Raw genomic sequence first — 21098 nt, 5'->3', positions numbered from 1 at the left:
GCACCCATTCATTCGATCAGCTGTTATTCAGCCAAGTGCCAGGGCCCAGGCTAGGTGCCAGGGGCACAGATCTGCTGACTTGAGGGTGTGATGTGTCTGTGTTTTTGAGCACGTGTTTTGTGCACATCACCTGCACGCACACACAGCGTGAGCATCTCTGTCATATGTGAACTCAGGTCTTTGAGGCTGTGACAGTGTGTAATCCTGCCGGGACTCCGGGCACACCTGGTTAATTCATTCTGCAAGTGTTTAACAGACACCCACTAAGGAAGTACCAGGCTCTGACCCCAAAGAAAAATGACCCAAGGTCTCTGTCCTCGGGAAGTGCCATCTTGGGGGCTGTTGCCATGCGGACTGGTGGGGGCAGAAGCCAGCAGGGCTGGGGGTGGTCAGAAACGTGGTCCTGGAGACACAGGGAAGAGTGGGGAAGAGTGTTCCTGCCCAGCTGTGAGTATGATCTCCAGTATCCCCTTCAGCCCAGTGACCTGGGGCCTGGGACAGGCCTCCCCAGCTATTTTCATGCCCTAAAGCAGCCCTGAAGGCCGACGGAACTGGAGCTTCAGGTGGTGACCTGTGGGCCCCGACTGCTGGGGGCTGGGAGAGAATACAGGGAATGAAAATGAAGCATGTGGGCTGGAGAAAATGCCTGGTCTGCAGACCTTTCTGAGAGGCGAACTTGGGGACCAGGCACCAGAACACAGCACCTGGAAAGTAGAACCCCATGATCCAGACCAGAGAAGCGGGATCACGGAACTCAGAGGAGGAAGATGGAGCAGCAGACCTAGAATGTGGGCCTTCCAGAACCTGGAACACTCAACTCAGCCAGAAGCTGGAAGATCCAGTCTGTGCCCCCGATGGTCAGTGGGGGAAACTGAGGTCTGGCAAGAAAGGGGAGGTCTTGAGCATTGGTGAGCTGCAGTGGCACGCACGTGGTCTCTGCTGAGCCAGGACCTCTCCACAGCTCGCTGCTGCCTGACCTGGTGCGAGTCCTGTCCCCTCTGCAAACCTCAGTTTCCCCCTCTGTGAAATGGTCACGTGATGGTGAGACAAGATGGAGCACTTCACCTGGTGCTCAGGCTCTCCTGGCAAGCTTAGTGGCATTGCTAAGGCCTGGACCCTGGCCACTTGACTCCTGAATGACTCTGTCCCCTTGTGGTGATGGTCTGGTCACTGCTGTTCCTTTCCCTTCTTTCTCACACTCAGTGGGACATTTGGGCACTTGCGGCCCTTTTCCGGAATGCTCTCGGGATCTAGGAGAGGGAAAAGACTAGTCAGAGGAACAAGAGCAGACTGGCGGCTCCATATGAAGGAGCAGACCCAGGTGCCTACAGCCCTGCATGGTGCCCTGTGCCATTTGGTGAGGGCTTCTTGAGTGTCCCCAGGTGGAGACGGTCAGGTCCTGAGCCAAGGGTGCCACGGCCCCTCGAAGGCAGGGCTGGGCAGAGGTGGATTGGGAAGGGAAAAGAGAAAGGGCTCATTGTTCCAGCTCCACGGAAGCTCCCCAGGCGCACCTGCTCCAGGCCACCTCTCCTGAAGGAGGTGGAAGAACTTGCTCGGGCTCCCAGAGAGCCAGAGCTGTAGGATCTGGGCCAGGAGCAGCCTGGTCACTTCCCCAGATCCCCATGAGGCGGCGTTACCAGCCCCCGCTTTTCTGCCTCCAAGAGAGTAGGATTCCAGAGTTGGGGGTGGGGGGCAGAGCCAGGGTCCCAGCCCATCCTTTGAGCCAGCAGCAGCCGGGCATGGTGCCAGGCACTGATGGGGTGAACCAGGGGTGAACTGAGCACCCAGGGGTGAACTGAGATCCCTTCCTGTTTCTCCTCCTTCCTTGCCGGTCTCCTCTGGACCATCAGCCGTCCTGCTCAGAGCGCTTTGAAGGCTGGAGCCCTTCCCCATGTCTCCGCTCTCCACCACTTCCCTCCCATTGTGGGGGACCTGTCGAGTTCCTGTACATGAGCCACCTCATCGGGGTGTGCCTTGCCCAGGCAGGACTAGACTTTTTACAACCCCCGACCAGTTGTGAGAGCCCAGCAGCACTGACTGCAGGTGCAGGTATGTGGATTTGGGGGCGGAGGGGGGGCTGTCGTCAGCACCTCCTTTGCATCAGGGTCTGTCCTGGGGCCCCAGGAGAGTTGGTCAGCACTGTACAGTTTAGGATGAGGAGCCCTGATGTGCAGGCCAGGGGTGAGGGAGCTCAGTCCTTCCTCAGTCTGGGGGAATTGCAGTTCAGCTGAGCCTACCCGGGCAGGGAGTGAAAGATTACACAGAAACTTAGAGCCTCCTAGAGGATTTGGACTTTATCCTGGGAGCAGGTGTTCCAAGCTGAGAGGGACAACATCAGATGTGGCTTTTGCTTGGCTCCTGGGGCTGAAGCCAGGAGCCCCTTCCCTGGCAAGGCTGCTGCTGTTGTCCAGGTGAGCGGGGATGGTGGCGCAGGCAGTGTGGGACAGTGGCACAGGGGGCTGGGTGGGACGACAAGTACCTGGGCATCAAAGAGGTGTGCCTGGCGATGGGGACCTTGAGGTCAGCGAGAAGCCAGATTCAGGATGACTGCCGGGCTCCTGGCCTGGGAGACTGGGTGGATGGTCACATCTCAGGTTATCAGCTCAGGTTTTGGGAAACAGTATTTGAGCGAGTTCTTTGTGCCTGGTTTTGCGGCGGAGGGTCCCAGGCAGGATGGGAGCCGACTCTGAGCCCAGGCCTCTGCCCTCCAGCTTGGCCCAGACCCCGCCGGGTCTGCTCCTCTCTCTCCCTTCACCCTACAGGCACTTTAGCCTCTTGAGTGCACGGCTGCACTTCACAACTGTGCCCTGTACACATGGGCAAGCGCCACTCCACTCCTGCTGCCTGGGTACACAGGGACTGTCCTCTGCCCCAGCACGCTGACCCTGTGCATTGATGTGTCTCATCCACTCGCTGTGCAAGGGCATCTCCCCCAGGCCGCAAGGAGCAGCTCCTGGAACAAAGCCTCTCCGCACTACAGCTTGAATCTGTCACCCTCCTGGCCCTGTGCTGGAGCAGGCTCCAAGAGGACAGAAGAGGGCTGGGGCCCACCCTCCCCTCCCCTCCCCCACCTCAGGCCTGTGGGCTAGAGATGGAGCTGAAGCTCCGTGCTGAAGTGGCCCTTTGTACATTGTCCCCCTGGAGGATGGGGGAGCCTGGTGGGAGGGGCTGGCACTGCCAGACACCCTGTGCTGATCTCAGCGGCAGTGCGGATCCAGATGGGGAGTGCGGGGAGTGGGGGGTGCGGGTTCTCTGGGGCTGGGATCAAGGGAGAACACCCTGCCATGTATGGGCTCGCACTGGCCGGGCCTGCCGCCCCACACTAGATGGTACTTGTCATCACTTCTCAGGCAAGGTGTGTCCTCAGACACCAGTTGTTTAGGGAGTGTCTGCTCGGGGCCAGGCTTTGTTCTAGCGGGTGGGGCTCCACTGTGACCGGTGACCGCTGACTGAGGCTGGCAGGCTTAAGAAGACCCTGTTCTGTTGACATTCTGAGCGCCAGGGTGTGGGTGGAGGAGACAGACCACGAACAGGTAAACAAGGAGACTGCTAGCTTCCGCTGTGAGTGCTGGGGAGCAGAAGACCTGGGCAGGGGACAGCCGCTGTAGCTGGAGGGCCAGGAGGGCCCCTCTGAGCAGGTAGCCACATTCCAGGCCAAGGAGCAGCCAGTGGGAGGACACTGAGACGGAAAGGTGGAGACTGTGACTGGAGCCGAGTGGACGAGGGCGGCGAGGGCAGCAAAGATTTGAGGACCAGATTGGCTGGGTCTGTGGGCCCAGAGAGGAGGTTGGATTTCATTCTGAGGGAGACTAGTGTGCGGTGAGGTCGAGGGGAGGGTCTTGTGGGAGGAGGTTGGGTGGGGTGGGGGGAGGGGGGACGTGCCCTGGTGGGAACTTTGCAGTGACAAATTTGTGGGGCCCAGTGCCAAATGAAAATGTAGGCCCTGAGGGGTGCCTGGGTGTCTCAGTGGTTTAAGCATACGACTCTTGATTTCTGCTCAGGTCAGGAGTCCAGGGTTATGGGATTGAGCCCTGCTTCTGGCTCCACATTGAGCCTGGAGCTTGCTTAAGATTCTCTCTCTCTCTCTCTCTCCCTTTGCCCCCCTCCACTCTTGTGTGCTCTCTCTCTCTCTCTCTCTCTCTCTCTCTTTCTCCCAAATAAAATAAACTAGAGGCACCTGGGTAGCTCACTTGGTTGACCACTTCAGCTCAGGTCATGATATCGAAGTTCATGAGTTTGAGCTCTGCGTCAGGCTCTGTGCTGACAGCTCAGAGCCTGGAGCCTGCTTCAAATTCCGTGTTTCCCTCTCTCTCTGCCCCTCCCCTGCTCACACTCGGTCTCTCTCTCTCTCAAAAATAAACATAAAAAAATAAAATCATGAAAAGAAAAAAAATGAATGAAATCACAACTATATTCAGTTAATCTGAGAAATGCAAAGTTGGTTTAACATGAGCAAATAATGTAATTCCACACATTAACAAATACTTTCTTTTATTTTTTTATTTTTACTTTTTTAATTTATTTTTTTATTTTTCAGAATTTACATCCCAATTAGTCAGCATAGAGTGAAACAATGATTTCAGGAGTAGATTCCTTAGTGCCCTTGCCCATTTAGCCCATCCCCCCTCCCACTACCCCTCCAGCAACCCTCAGTTTGTTCTCCATATTTGTGAGTCTCTTCTGTTTTGTCCCCCTCCCTGTTTTTATATTATGTTTGTTTCCTTTCCCTTATGTTTATCTGTTTTGTCTCTTACAGTCCTCATACGAGTGAAGTCATATGATTTTTGTCATTCTATGACTGACTAATTTCACTTAGCATAATACCCTCCAGTTCCATCCATGTAGTTGCAAATGGCAAGATTTCATTCTTTTTGATTGCCGAGTAATATTCCATTGTATCTAGATACCACATCTTCTTTATCCATTCATCGATCGATGGACATTTGGGCTCCTTAGCATACTTTGGCTATTGTTGATAGTGCTGCTATAGACATGGGGTGCATGTGTCCCGTCGAAACAGCACACCTGTATCTCGTGGATAAATGCTTAGTAGTGCAATTGCTGGGTCGTAGGGTAGTTCTATTTTTAGTTTTTTGAGGAAACTCCATACTGTTTTCCAGAGTGGCTGCACAAGCTTGCATTGCCTCCAACAGTGCAAAAGAGATCCTCCTCCACATCCTCGCCAACATCTGTTGTTGCCTGAGTTGTTCATGTGAGCCATTCTGACAGGCATAAGGGGGTAGCTCAGTGTGGTTTTGATCTTTATTTCCCTGATGATGAGTGATGTGGAGCATTTTTTCATGTGTCAGTTGGCCATCTGGATGTCTTCTTTGGAGAAGTGTCTATTCATGTCTTTTGCCCATTTCTTCACTGGATTATTTGTTGTTTGGGTGGTTGAGTTTGACAAGTTCTTTGTAGATTTTGGATACTAACCCTTTATCTGATATGTCATTTACAAATACCTTCTCCCATTGTGTCAGTTGCCTTTTCGTTTTGCTGATTGTTTCCTTCGCTGTGCAGAAGACTTTTTGTCTGATGAGGTCCCATTAGTTCATTTTTGCTTTTGTTTCCCTTGCCTCCAGAGACGTATTGAATAAGAATTTGCTGCGGCCAAGATCAAAGAGGTTTTTGCCTGCTTTCTCCTTGAGGATTTTGATGGCTTCCTGTCTTGCATTGAAGTCTTCCATCCATTTTGAGTTTATTTTTGTGTAAGAAAGGTGTAAGAAAGTGGTCCAGGTTCATTCTTCTGCATGTCGCTGTCCAGTTTCCCAGCACCACTTGCTCAAGAGACTGTCTTTATGCCACTAGATATTCTTCCCTGCTCTGTGAAAGATTAGTTGGCCATATGTTTGTGGGTCCATGTCTGGGTTCTCTATTCTGTTCCATTGTTCTGTCTGTTCAAGTGCCGGTACCATATTGTCTTGATGATTACAGCTTTGTAGTATAGGTGGAAGTCTGGGATTGTGATGCTTCCTGCTTTAGTTTTCTTTTTCAAGATTTCTTTGGCTCTTCGAGGCCTTTTCTGGTTCCATACACATTTTAGGATTATATGTTCTAGCTCTGTGAAGAATGCTGGTGTTACTTTGATAGGGATTGCATTGAATATGTAGATGGCTTTGGGTGGTATCGACATTTTAACAATATTTGTTCTTCATATCCAGGAGCATGGAATCTTTTTTTTTCCATTTTTTTGTGTCTTCTTCAATTTCTTTCATAAGCTTTCTATGGTTTTCAGTATATACATTTTTCACCTATTTGGTTAGATGTATTCCTAGGTATTTTGTGGCTTTGTGTGCAACTGTAAGTGGGACCGATTCCTTGATTTCTCTTTCTGTTGCTTCATTGTTGGTGTATAGGAATGCAACCGATTTCTGCGCATTGATTTCATATCCTGCAACTTTGCTGAATTCAGGAATCCATTCTAGCAGTTTTTTGGTGGCATCTTAGGGGTTTTCCATATAGAGTATCGTATCATCTGCGAAGAGGGAAAGTTTGACCTCCTCCCGGCTGTTTTGGATGCCTTTTATTTCTTTGTGTTGTCTGATTGCAGAGGCTAAGACTCCCAATACTATGTTGAGTAACAGTGGCGAGAGCGGACATCCCTCTCTTGTTCTGACCTTAGAGGGGAAACTCCCATTTTTCCCCACTGAGGATGATATTAGCATTGGGTTGTTAATATATGGCTTTTATGATCTCGAGGTATGCTCCTTCTATCCCTCCTTTCTTGAGGGTTTTTATCAAGAAAGGATGCTGTATTTTTTCAAATGCTTTCTCTGCATCTATTGAGAGGGTCATATGGTTCTTGCCCTTTCTTTTGTTGATGTGATGAATCACATTAATTGTTTTGCAGATATGGAACCAGCCCCGCATCCCAGGTATAAATCCCGCTTGGTCGTGGTGAGTAATACTTTTCATGTATTGTTGGATCTGGTTGGCTAATATCTTGTTGAGAATTTTTGCATCCATGTTCCTCAGGGAACGTTGTCTATAGTTCTCCTTTGTAGTGGGGTCTCTGACTGGTTTTGGAATCAAGGTAGTGCTGGCTTCATAGAAAGAGTTTGCAAGTTTTCCTTCCATTTCTATGTTTTGGAACAGTTTCAAGAGAATAGGTGCTAACTCTTCCTTAAATGTTTGGTAGAATACCCCCCTGGGGTCTGAATTTTACCATAAGGAAACCTAAGAAAAATCCACGTTGAAAGACATTCCACATTACTGGAATTTACTCGTCAAAAGATTAAAAGTCATGAAAGTCAAGGAAAGACAAAGGAACTGTTCTAGAGTGAAAGAGACTAAAACATACAACTGAATTCAATACATGGCTCTGAACAGGACCTTCCTTGGTATAACGTATACTACAGATAAGTGACCAAACTTAAAGAGAATTATGAGGAATAAATGATAGAATTATACTTAACCCTTGAACAAAACAGTTTTAATGGGTGCACTGACTACACACAGATTTTTTTTTCAGTACTGGAAATGTATTTTCTTTTATAATTTTCTTCATGGTATTTTTTTCTGTAGCTTTATTTTAAGAATAGAGTATGATACATATACAAAAGATTATTGGTAGTAGTAGTAGTGGTTAAGTCTTTGGGGGTCAAAATTTGTTCATGGCTTTTTGACTGTGGAGGGTGGGGTCAGAGCCCTTAACCCCATTTTTCAAGCGTCCAGTGTATTACAGTTAATGTTCTGATTGTGAAGGTTGTATGGTAGTTATGTGGAATGTACTGACTTGTAGGATTTAAATGCTACAGGAATCAGGCATCCCATTAGCAATTTACTTGCAAATGGCTTTGGGGCGGGGGGGGGGGGGAGTTTTTTTTTTCTCTAATTTTTACTTTCTCTAACTTTGTTTCTAAAAAGCAAATCAAAAATAAATAAATAAATAACTAGAAAAGGTGAAAAGCCTTTGCAAATCTTATTTCTCCATGTGGAAAGAGCTACGAATCAGTGTTTACAATTAAAATCATAGGTTTTATGGCACTATAAAAAAAAATGTAATATGACAAACATTGTCAATAGCCATAGCAGGAATACATCAAAATAATGTCTAAATCTTTAGGCCCACATATAGTCATAAAAATTGGAAAATACAAAAAGCCATCCATGAACACTACTGAAGTATTAATGACAACTTGGTTGTTTGGGTGCTGTTCAAACCGCTGGTAGTGGAGCAGTCTGATGTATGTAAAACCCTCTAGTGCTGGTTTCCATGTACAAAATGTGCTTAAAAGTTAATGAGATGCCAAGAAACATAGTTTAAAATATTATAAAGATTTTCATTACACACGTATGAAACAAAAACATTTTCCTTTAATCAAGACTTTGCTGTATATTGTGTTCAATTGGGAAACAATTAAAATGTTTTGAAAGCATCCAGTAAATTTTTTCTATTTATTTTTCAAATCATATAATTTTTGTTCAAAATCTGTACATATTCTCGTGATGCTTTCCATACAGGATCTTGATTTATAATTGAATCATCAGTAGATACTAAAGGATTTCTACAGGATCCTCATTCAAATTCGGTAGCAGCTGAAAAGGAAAAGAAAGAATTATTTTCTTTCTCCAAAATAATTTTCAACTACAAGTGATTAAAAAAAAAAGAAGAAGAAAAGAAAAAAAAAGAAAAAGAAAAAAAGAAAGTTGGGGCCTTTATGATGTTAAGAAAAATGAAAAATACCTACGTACAACTGCAATATGAAACCCAAGATTAGTATTAAATATATTTTGCTCAGGGTTGCACACTGAATGCTATTGTGGATACATATCAGAGTTTCTGGTTTTTTCATTACAAGGTGAAATTACAAGATGAGGACACAGTCCACCCTGAACAATCATAAACTATAAACTGAAAAATCAAACAGGCATTTCCAAACAGAGCCAAGTAAACAGATGTAAGTGACAGGTATAAAACACAGCACTACTGGAACATACGGAAGGGACATCCCAGTTTTGTGTCAATATTGTCTGCTCTTTGGTGAAGGTGATATGTCAGCTGATACCTGAAGGACAAGGAAAAAGTATGCTAGGTAGAGGGAAGAAGCACATACAAAGAGCTAGAAGTGAGGAAGAACACTTGTGCAATTATGAGTAATTTAGTTTGACAAGGTGCTAGAGCAAAGCAGCAGAGTAGGGCAAATAGTGAGAGACAAGGCTGAATCATCTGGCAAGAAGCAAACTGATTTGGGTGTTTTCATTCCATGCTAAGGAACTTGAAGTTTTACCCAAGGGCAAAAGCAATGACAAAGTCAATGAGTGAAGATTGAAACCCGTTACCTGTCAAGTGACAGCTATATGACCTCTAATTACTTAACCAAGCATTACTAAGACGACTTTGGATTTTTGGGTCTTCTGTCACTAGCAGAAACAACAATTTGATAAAGCACACCTTTTCTGAGACTTGTGCAGGTTGACAGTTCCACAGGGATGGCACCAGTGAAGGAAGATTGTTGCCAGAAATAATAACAGATATATAGACTTAGGGAGATTGAAAAAACTTCTTTAACGTTTATTTTTGAGAGAGAGACAAACCACAAGCGGGCAGGGGCACAGAGAGAGGGAGACACAGAATCTGAAGCAGGCTCCAGGCTCCGAGCTTTCAGCACAGAGCCCTCTGTGGGGCCTGAACCCACCTGAGCTGAAATCAGTCGCCCAACCGACTGAGCCACCTGGGTGCCCCTAGACTTGTGGGAGATTTTAAAAGAGCTATGACACATGAGGACTAAATGAGGAAGAAGTGTGTTCTTCATTATGCTCATGCTTTTACATTTTTTATTAGATATGTACAAAAAATGTGAATGTAGTATCTATTATCCAAACAATGGAAAGGGATGCCATTTACTATTTATAGTTTAGTTCAGAAATCAATGATATCTAACTTCATACATTTTGGCAACATACCTTCTTCTAGTGCTCTGGTTATTCTTTTTCCAACTCCCGCTGCATCTGAAATAAGCCAAATATTATTTAGAATGTGTAAGGTAAACAAGACATGGTAGGAATTATATATAGCTTACGACATGTGGTCTTGAAATAATACTTGTAGAGATTAAACCAAAGTTAGGGATTGCTTAAATAGAAAAACTATCACATGAATAAAATAAATTCCTACCTATTTTATTTTAGTTTTAGATAACGGAGAACAGATACACACACACACACACACACACACACACACACATGTATATGTATACACGTGTATATGTATGTATAATACATATATATTATATATATGTATACATATACACGTGTGTGTGTATACATATATATAATATGCGTATATTATATATATAATACATTATGTGTATTATACTAATATATATAATATGTGCATATTATATGTATATATATATATATACATATATATATATATATATATATAATACTATTTAAGTGAATCTGATAAAAAGCACAATTAATATTGATCTATTGAATGTGTATAATCTCTGAAACGTGATGTTTGGTCTTACTGGTACAAAAAAGTTTAAACAAGAATCATATTGTATACTGAATTATTACTTGGAAATGATTAGAAAAACTGCCATTTATGAAAGTTTAATCAGTTTTTTACCTTAATGAATACTTCCTTAAAATGGGCTTTCCATTTTTTCACTTTTAGAAAAACAAAATTTGAAGGAATGCTTTTTGCTATTAATTTTTCAGGACTGACTCTTAAATACATATAAAATGAAGAAAGTGGGACTGTCTTACTGTCATGTGGAAATTCTACTGGCAAAAAATTGAGTAAAAATATTTTGCTATCTGTATTATGACTAAAACACTTATTTATTTTCATATGCACACAAAGATTTCAGAAAATCTCTTTGAAGAAAGGAAAAATAGAGGGTTACAACAGTTTTCAAAGTTAGCTTCTGATGTATAACTTTCTCCATTAGAGATAAGGAAAACAATATACAATTTTCAATTGTAACTTTGTTTCCTTTCTCCAAATTAGGACCAAGTTTTGAAACACTTGACTTATTAAAGTTATGGTTATCCACTTATTTATGAAATGTGTACGAATATTTAAAACTATAGGTGACCCTTGAATAACACAGGGGAGGGGTACAGTCAAAAACCTGTATATAATTTTTCATCCCCCAAAACTTAATTACTAATAGCCTACTGTTGACTGGAAGCATTACCGGTAACATAAACAGCCGGTTCATACATGTTTCGTACAGTAGAATAAGCTAGGGCAAAAAATGACATTGAGAAAAATGGAAGGAAGAGGAAATACACTTACAGTACTGTACAGTATCCAAAAATAATCCATGTGTAAGTAAAGTAGACCCGCACAGTGCAAAACCATGTTGGTCAAGGGTCAACTGTATAATACAACTGTTCCTGTCTAGAATGTTCTTATTTAGATCTTTCCTAGACAAGGTAGCCTCTCCCTGAATGCCCCAAACAGGCTCCAAAATAGTGTACAGGACATAATCAACACTGTGGTGATAAGGATTCCAATGTCTTTACAAATTTAGGTGTGAGGACAAATGTTTTGGCTGACATGTTTCCCAATATTTTCAAAGACTGTTTTCCCTAATACCTTTTTTATAATTGAAGTATAGTTGACATACAATGTTACACTAGTTTTTCAGTATACAAATTCAGATTGGACAATTGTATACACTATGCTAAGCTTGCTACCGTACGTGTAGTTACCCTCTGTCACCATACAACATTAATACAATTTTATTGAGGATATTCCATATGCTGTATTCTTCATTCCTGTGACTTATTTACTTTATAACTGGAATTTGTACCTCTTACTCCCCTTCACCTATTTTGCCCATACCTCTCTATCCACCTCCCCTCTAGCAACCACAAATTTGTCCTCTGTAGTTATGATTCTGTTTGTTCACTTGTTTTGTTTTTTTTTTTGTACTCCACATGTAAGTGAAATAAGATAGTATTTATTTGTCTCTCTCCGAATTATTTCACCTAGCATAATACCCTCTAGGTCTATCAATGTTGTCACAAATGGCAAGATCTCATTCTTTTTGATAGCTGAGCTATATTTCATTGTATACATATTACACATTGTCTTTATCCATTCATCTGTCCATGGACACTTAGGTTGCTTCCCTATTTTGGTTATCGCAAACAATGTTTCCATAAACATAGGGATGCATACAACTTTTCAAATTAGTGTTTTCATTTTCTTTGGGTAAATATGCAGCAGTGGAATTAATGAATATCTATTTTTAAGTTTTTGAGGAACCATAACACTTTTTTGACAATAGCATTATATTCAGGCCTTATAAAATGAATGGGACAACATGACTACACCAGACTTATAAAATTAATAACTCAATACCAGATGATGGGAGAAGGCTTTATTCAAACAATTTTATATTACCATTAATAAATAAGATATAAAATATAAACCTCGTTTTCTATATGACATGACTTAAGGAGCTACCAAGGTAATGTTGCATCTTTTCCCCAAAAGCTCTTTTCCTAAATATTTACTTCTGTGACCTTTATATTTTTATCTAAGTAAAAACTGTGTTTCGATGGTGAAAATAGCTTTCAAGTCCATGAATAAGAACACATGTGTACTTTTATGTATACCTTTCCATTGATCAGAAATATAAGAGGGTGAGAAAATTATACACAGAAAAACTATATATCAGCAAATTTTAATTCAAAGAACATTTTTAAAGGATTTTTAATTAGAAGAATTTTCTCATTAACTGTTAATATTCAAATATGGCCCATAGAAATCTAAGGTTCGGTTGGGGACACTGCAGGATTGAGGGACAAGGAAGTCACAGCCGTAGTCTCCATCTCTTCTTTAGTTAGACAGCTCTACTTCTCTCTGTTTTACACAATACAGTTTAATGCAAAAAACAAAAAACAAAAACAACGTTCTATTCTTTGAAAAAAATTATTTTGAAGGTATAAAAGTCACTAATTTAGTCAAAATCCCGAATTTTGCGTAATAGACAAAAAGGGCTCAGAGAGAGTGTACTTTGCCTGAGGTCATGAAACCAACTAGATGCAGACCAGGAATACACTTGTGGTCTTACCAAGCCTAGAGTTCTATGCCAGTTACTTCCTCATAGTCAGGAAAAATACGTGTATTTTAAGTATAACTCAGAGAAAATGAATACATAAAACTTTGTCATGTGGTTCAGTAATGCTTAGGTATGAGGTACACAATAGTAGCTCTCTAACTAAATTACAAATTTTAAAGTCATGAATGAAAATAAAGGAACAGAAATTATGTTAACTTCTTTTAGTAGCAGTCAATTTTTAAGCACAACTTTTTCTTTAATTTTTTTTAATGTTTTTACTTTTGAGACAGAGAGAGACAGAGCATGAATGGGGGAGGGTCAGAGAGAGGGAGACACAGAATCTGAAACAGGCTCCAGGCTCTGAGCTGTCAGCACAGGGCCCGATGCGGGGCTCGAACTCACAGACCGCGAGATCATGACCTGAGCTGAAGTTGGCCGCTTAACCAACTGAGCCACCCAGGCGCCCCAAGCACAACTTTTTTAAACCACAGGACAGAGAACTTGAAAGAGAAAATCTTTAGGTGAAGCAAGCAAGCTGAAACTGAGGAAATTCTTCCTGAAAGCATTATTTATTCCTTCCAAAGAAAATTTGGTTTACCAAAATCAATCAACTAATGAGTGAACCGATGGTGTGGTTATTTATAGCAAAATTTAAAACCCAACACAGATTTCTCTTTCCCATCTAGCATGCTTCTGCCTAACCTCTCATCATTCGTTGGTATGTACAAAAGACACAATACACTTTATTTATAATTTAAATCCAGTCGGAAATTATAGGTGAATCTTCACTTCTCACATGTGGACTTATCTCTCTCTCTCTCCCGACGGGAAGGGAGACTTACCTAACGGGTGAATTTGGGAGAAGGAGCTAAGCAGTGCTTATGTGTTTCTGAATCTCCTATTTGAAAAGATGTGCCTGCCCACAGTAACATGAGTTTGGGTCTGCTCTCAGCTCTGTGGTAAGCACCCTGCCCCCAGGGTGGGTGTCAAGCATTTGTTTCCTCAATTTACAACTGTGTGGGGAAGTGCCCAATTTGGGAGGAAGCCCAATGTGGCTAACATAACCTAAATCATATCCTCCAATTTGTTAGTGTGTATTAGTAATAAAGCTACTAAGTTTCTCTCCATATCCCTGTCTCCTGTGTTCTGAATTTAGAAAGAAAAGAACAGGGTTACTTGCCACCTACCCAGTGTCACCTGTCACAGCTCCACCGAGAAAAATGACTAGACAACACTTACAGAAACATTCTCTTCTTCCTTGACTTCATAACTAACGTACATTGTTCAAAAGCAACACCCACTCGAAAGAGAGAAAAAGTTGATAGGAACCATTTTAGGAACAAACATGGAAAGTCAGACAAACTGAAGACACAGAGGAGTACATTCCAAATGAAAGAACATGAGAAAACCTAAGAAAACAACTAAGTGAAACAGAGATAAGTAATGTACCTCATAAAGAGTTCAAAGTAACGGTCATAAAGATGCTCAGTGAACTTGGGAGAAGAATGAATGGATCCAGTGATAACATCAACAAAGAGACAGAAAATATAAAAAAGAACCAATCAGAGCTGAAGAATACAATAACAGAAATAACAAATACACTAGAGGGGATCAACAGCAGATAAGAAGATGCAGAAGAACAGATCAACAATTTGCAAGACAGGGTAGTAGAAATCATCCAAGCCAAAAATCAAAAATTAAAAAAAAATTTTAAAAATGAGGCTAGGTTAAGGGACCTGTGTGACAACATCCAGTGTAATAATACTTGCTTTCAAGGGTTTCCAGAAAAAGAAAAGAGAAAGGGGCAAAGAACTCATTTGAAGAAAAAAAGGTTTCATTTAAAAATTCAAATATTTGCTTGATTTAGCTATTTATAAAATGCTCTACAATCACTCATCAAGATATTTGATAAAAATAGAAACAAAGGTGGTATAAGTCAAAAAAAAGGAAAAAGAAAAAAGAGTGCCATAAATAAGAAAGCAATTAAAGATGTATTCTCATGTAAGAAAATAGCAAAATTTTAACTTAAAAGAGAAATTAATCTTTTTAGTGGTACAAGTTGATTTAATTCATAAAAAGGACTTACCATGGATTCTTTTTTTTTAAAGTAGCCTCCATGCTTAGCGTAGAGCCCAATGCAGGACTTGAACTCATGACCCTGAGATCAAAACCTAAGCTGAGATCAAGAGTTAGACGCTGAACTGACTGAGCCACCCAGGCACCCCCATGGATTCTTTTAAATAGTAAACATTCATGTCGTTAAGTGTTTGGAGGACGATCATTCACTGACATACAGGGGTGCAAAAACTGGATTATAACAAAACTTTCAAATGTTTATGAACCACTGCCAACTGAAAATAAGTCCAAGCATCTAAGTGTACCTATGGTTAGCAGGCAATCACATTTACTTTCTAAAATCAAATTTAAATGAAAGCTTTTCAGGAAATTTTACATGGGTCAGTTTAGTTGTATTTACTGAATACAGTTAATACTAGGTGTCTCTTGTGGCGCATCTGTGTGGCTCAGTTGTTTTTAGTGTCCAAATCTTCATTTTGACTCAGGTCATGATCTCATGGTTTTGAGACAGAGCCCCACATTCAGCTCTGTGCTGAGCATGAAACCTGCTTGGGATTCTCTTTCTTCCTCTCCTTTTGCCCCTCCCCTGCATGCACTCACTCATTCTCTCGGTAAAATAAAATAAAAATAAGTATCTCTTAGAAATGAGAGATCAAGGGACTAATATTATATATATTATATATTATATTATAATATATATTATATACATTATATTAATATTATATAATATATATTATATATATTATATATAATATATATTATATATAATATAATATATATTAATATATTATATATATTATATATATATATATACATATATATATATATATATATATATATATAATTTACCTCAGTTCTTTCTTAGCACATATAATTATGACTTTTACTTCGTATGTATTAGTTACTTAAACAACTCAGAATTTCACCAAATTAAATGTAACAATTATATCAGATATCTGAAACCCAAAGTAAAACAGATAATATAACTAACCTTCCACAAGGAAGTCTCCCAGTAGTCATATGACGGCTGTGGGTTCAAGGTAGGAATCACTAAGTTTCCTCCTGGAGTAAAGTTTCCATTGAGCACTAAATTATTTTCAAAATGTCCACAATAAGGTGGTTCCAGGCCTGGGCTCATAGTAAGGGTCCTGAGTAAAGTTTGGTGCTGCTGTCTCTCCACAAGAAGTTTTGTATTGCTCTCTGACAGTCTCTCATTAGTCCTGTGAAGATTAAAAAACACAAATACATTTTCTTTTTCCCTAAATCGTTCCTAAATGACATACATTTTTTTAAGTTTCCATAATAGTAAATAGCATTTGCCATTGAACAGTGTTTTAGCACTGAACATGTGACAGAGCACACCTACTATCTAAAATTGTACTTTTAAAATTGTTCTAAAGAAATACTTTTCTTTCCAGGGGGATTCCTAACAATTCAAATTAGGGAAGGGAAAGAAGTGGCTATCAGTGATGTACATGGCTTAACAAATAATACTTGCTGTCTTCTGGGATGGCTGTACTGACAGGATGCTTCAGGATACCATTATATATACATACTTATATTTAGTAAACCTGTTCACAGATATAAAACTAAACCATCCCTCAAAGACATTTTCAAGCGTTTGCTTTCACCACTCTTGTACATTTCACTTATTATCTCAAAGAAACTGAGCATTTGACACTGACGAATCATTGAGACCAACAATCTCTAGGGGAGATAGTAGATGGCAGAGGTGTGATCAGAAAGAACTAAAACAGCTACAGAGGCAATTAGCTTATAACAGTTACCAAGGCACTGGAGGCAGAATCTGCCCTTTCTGTCTTCCGTCTTCCACATATCTCCCTCCCACCACGGTGCTCTTTTTAGCCATTTTGGGAATTATACTACCCTTCAGCCCTGTGTGAGTCTTTCTGTATTTCACCTGTATGCCTTTATGTAAAGTAGAAAAAGCATAAAGGATAGTTTTTCTCAAGGCCCACTCTAGTAATCTTACCAAAGATCACAATCAAGAGAATAAATGTACCAAGCTGCCAGGATGAGTAGTAGTAGTAGTACTTGACCTTTTAGGTTAAAGATGTAATCTTCCAAAAAGAAACTCATCGACATTTCTAGTTAGGGTAATTCTGACAATCAATTTTATACTAATATGCTTCTAAATGAGAAAGCTTCAAACAATGCACTTAAAGACTAGCAGATCCGATCAATGGAAAATATACAGGGCGGGGGGTGTGGGAGGGGGTGGGGGAAGAGGTCCTGTAAAACCGAAAAAAAGAGGAGGGATTGAAACTGTCCTGGACTAACATTTCAAAGGTAAGTTCACTTAGAAACATCATTTCTCAAAATGACACGATCTAGTTGGCTTTCACTTCCTACTCATCTCATGATCTTGGCTCCACAGAAATTATGCTTTAGAAGCAAATTAATAAGCTAAATTTCTTGTCTATGATTCTGTTTTGACTTACGTGTTCAGCTTATTTCTCAAGGACTTTCTAACTTTTAATTCTTCTAGGTAGAGTTGCCTGTAGGTTTCCAACTCTGTTTTAGTCGAATCTTCTTGAGAAGTCTTCATTGTAGAGACCTGAGATTCCAGATCTCTAATTCTAAGTTCCATTTGACTTCTCGTTGAAGCATGAGCATTTTCTCTTAACTGGTCCAAGTCTTCTTGAGCTGCTGCTTGTGCCTAAAACAAATTAACAGGATAGTTTTAAAATAGCTATAAACTGAATAATTAATTATACCTGTTTCCTTTAGTTCGGAGCCAATGATTCAGAGAGCAATTTTAAATGAAAAAAAGCTCAAATGTAAAATATTTATCATCAATGTCAACTGAATATGATTTATAAAATTAAAGTTGAATCATTCTTGTATTAGTATTCACACAATCTGATAATTCAAATAGTAGAATCAATGACAAAATTTTAAAAGTCAACAATAAACTTAAGAATAATCCAAGTACAGTGCAATTTTTAAATCATTTTTCTTTTCCTCTTCATAGTGAGACTAGTTGTTTAAATCATCATTTTTTCTTATCCTCTCGATTTAGTAGGAATAATGATGAAAACTGAAATCTTTAAAGGGGGGAACAAATGCCTCCAGAAATCTACAAATTACCATAAAGCAAGTAGAGGAAACCCCTACAATACATCTATCCAAAATGTAATTTGCAGTGAAATGAATTAAAGCACATTACAGATCAACTAACCTGTAAAAACAGGTTGACTTCGTGTAATTTTTCTTCTATGTCCAGTCGTGCTCTTTCTTCAATCTCCCGTTTATACTGTTCCATTTGACTGCGTTCTACCATATTCATTTCCATAAATTGTTTCAATTTTACTACTTCTTGCTGTAACTTCTTGTTATTGCTCTCTAGTTTTTCACGTTCTTCTTCGAAAGATTTCATTGATAATAACTCTTGTTGAAGAACTTGATTTTTTGCATCCAGGTGTAGACATTTTGAAGATGTAGTTTCCAGTTCTGTTGTAGGGACATCAGCCTGCATGAATAAAACACTATAGTTTGGAAGGGAGTGAAAAGAGTCTAACTCAAAACTACTATGAAAAAAATTTTTTTTTCAGATTTTAAGTAATCTCTATGCCCAGTGTGATGCTTGAACTCACAATCTCAAGATCAAGAATAACTGAGCCAGCCAGGCACTCAAATTTTTAAATAAACTCATTTGCAATAAAATGTTACCTGTCTTGGAATGTGGAACCTTAAACAACTCAGAAAATCAAGAGCCAAGTTAAAGCCATCAGGTGTTACTGAAATAGATCTTTGCTATCATTCTCTTTACTACACAACATTTGCACTCGATTCTATACTTTTATTTTTCTATGATTTTTTCATATCTTTCTTTCATAAAATAAGTCCCCTCTTAGGAAAAAGTCTCTTGGCCCTTCCCCCATCTTAACACTCCATAACTTTTAAAGAAGTTTTAGCAATATCATATTGACTTATGTATGCCCAAGTCAAAAAATACGTCCCAAGATAAGACTCTGGAAATAAGACTCTAATTCATGAATCTATAAGTAATGATTCTAACACCACGGTCTGTTTCTGAACTGCAAATGTTTTATGCTAATTTGAAGTGCATTCCCAGGAGAAATGATTCTCCAGGATGTGTTAAGAAATCACATCTCCCAGTATAAAACATTAATTGGATGATCCACATATTTTTTTGAAGCAAAAAAAAATTTAATTCAATACTGTTATCTTGTAATCCGTTGTTACTTTCCAGAAAATAAGAGATCATACTAAACAAAAACAACCACAACAAAACTTGCTGGAGTTTCAGTGATGCTGAGTTGGGAAGGACTTCCATCCATTCTATATGATTGGTAAGACAAGGTGAATGGATGTGGTGGTTTCATAAATTCGTTGATACTTCTGTGAAAATTCCTCCCCTTAAATATATGCTGGCTTCAGTAACTGGTTTCTAGTGAACAGAATATGCAGAACTGCTGTGATTTTTTTTTAATTTTTTTAACATTTATTTATTTTTGGGACAGAGAGAGACAGAGCATGAACGGGGGAGGGGCAGAGAGAGAGGGAGACACAGAATCGGAAGCAGGCTCCAGGCTCTGAGCCATCAGCCCAGAGCCCGACGCGGGGCTCGAACTCGTGGACCGCGAGATCGTGACCTGAGCTGATGTCGGAGGCTTAACCGACTGAGCCACCCAGGCGCCCCAACTGCTGTGATTTTTAAGGCCAGCTTAGAAAATGTGATACAGCTTCCATCTGACTTTCTTTCTCTAGGGAAGCTCACCCTTAGAACCCAGCCACCACGTTGTGAGGAATCCCAGGCTACCTAGTGAGTCTTCATGTAGATACTCCAGCTGAGACTAGCCAACGTTCTAGCCAAAGGCCAGCCTCAACAGCCAAACGTGTGCGTGAACAAGCCTTTAGATGATTCTAGTCTCCAGCTTCCAGTTATGCCAGCTGATGCCAAATGAAGAAGAAATGAGGTGCCCTACTCTGCTTTGCCTAAACTAAAATTGGTGAACAAGATAAATGCTGTTTTGAACTACTAGGTTTTGAGGTGGCTTATTATGCAGCAGTAAATTACTACCACAGATACTGATACTAAAAATGGTGTGCTGCTATTCAAAAAACCCTAAAAGTAAACTTCCTTTGAACCAAGAGTAGGTGGAAGTGGAAAGATGTAGAAAAGCGTAAGGATGAGACCCAAAAATGGCCTCCACAAGACTCTTAGTGGAACCCTGAAGGCCTGTGAAGAGGCTGACAGCAAGGGTCTCTAAGCAAGTGAAGAAAATGACACCGGAGGAAAGGGAAGTCATGCTACAAAATACCTGAAAGTAAAACGGATAGGAAAGAGAAACTAAAGAAAGACTATGCAACTGAAAGGAACCAGGACTTACAGGGTTCAAGTATCTATTTCTCCTTTACAGCCTCTCTACATGTTGAACTGTCAAATAATGCTAAAATAAAGAAATGGCTTTTGGGTTAAGAAAAAATCCAGGGTGCTACCAGGAAAACAGAAAGATTTAAGGTATGCCTCCAATTTCTTTAAGGATCTTAAGAGTATAAGATTTTTTTTTTTAAGTAGGTTCCACACCCGACATGGGTGTGGAATTAGCATAAACTCAGCACCCAGAGATCAAGTGTCACATGCTCTACCAACTGAGCCAGCCAGGAGCCCCAAGAGTAGACGAATTTTAAAGGCATTGTCCTATAAGAGCTTCACAGGAAACTGAAGCGAAAAGCTTATCTCAAAAGGACTTGGGAGGGTCGCTTTGCTAAAACACGGCATGAAATCCAGTAATATTTACAGAAAACTAAAAAAGGTAAGAGATTTATAGTAGCAAACATACTATTTGCTACCTTGGACTAAAAGGGGCCAAATAGTGCAAAATGAAAAGAGGCCTTTGGGTCTTAGAAGTCCCACAGGGAGGAAGCAGGATGAAAAAACAGCTGCAAATACAAGTCATTCCTTATGAAAAGGAAGGAACCAAGAGTTTAAAGAGTAAAGAAAGG

The 21098-nt window shown here is 40.6% G+C and overlaps 1 protein-coding gene across 1 annotated transcript in view; it reads right to left on the bottom strand.

The window, feature by feature from the left end:
• Window positions 1-3464: 3464 nt before the first annotated feature.
• Window positions 3465-21098, bottom strand: part of LOC109261043 (ankyrin repeat domain-containing protein 26-like) — a 181114-nt gene continuing 163480 nt past the window's right edge. Inside the window, exons 29-32 of the mRNA XM_053909495.1 lie at window positions 18307-18597; window positions 17567-17784; window positions 16096-16324; window positions 3465-3767 (exon numbers count right to left, since the gene is read on the bottom strand). Of these exons, the coding sequence (XP_053765470.1) occupies window positions 3465-3767; window positions 16096-16324; window positions 17567-17784; window positions 18307-18597 (1041 nt within the window). The remainder of the gene's footprint in view (window positions 3768-16095; window positions 16325-17566; window positions 17785-18306; window positions 18598-21098) is intronic.

Source organism: Panthera pardus, unplaced genomic scaffold, assembly GCF_024362965.1.
Source record: "Panthera pardus isolate Hobbes unplaced genomic scaffold, ASM2436296v1 HiC_scaffold_21, whole genome shotgun sequence".
Lineage (NCBI taxonomy): Eukaryota > Metazoa > Chordata > Mammalia > Carnivora > Felidae > Panthera > Panthera pardus.
This window is presented reverse-complemented; position numbering and strand designations above follow the sequence as displayed.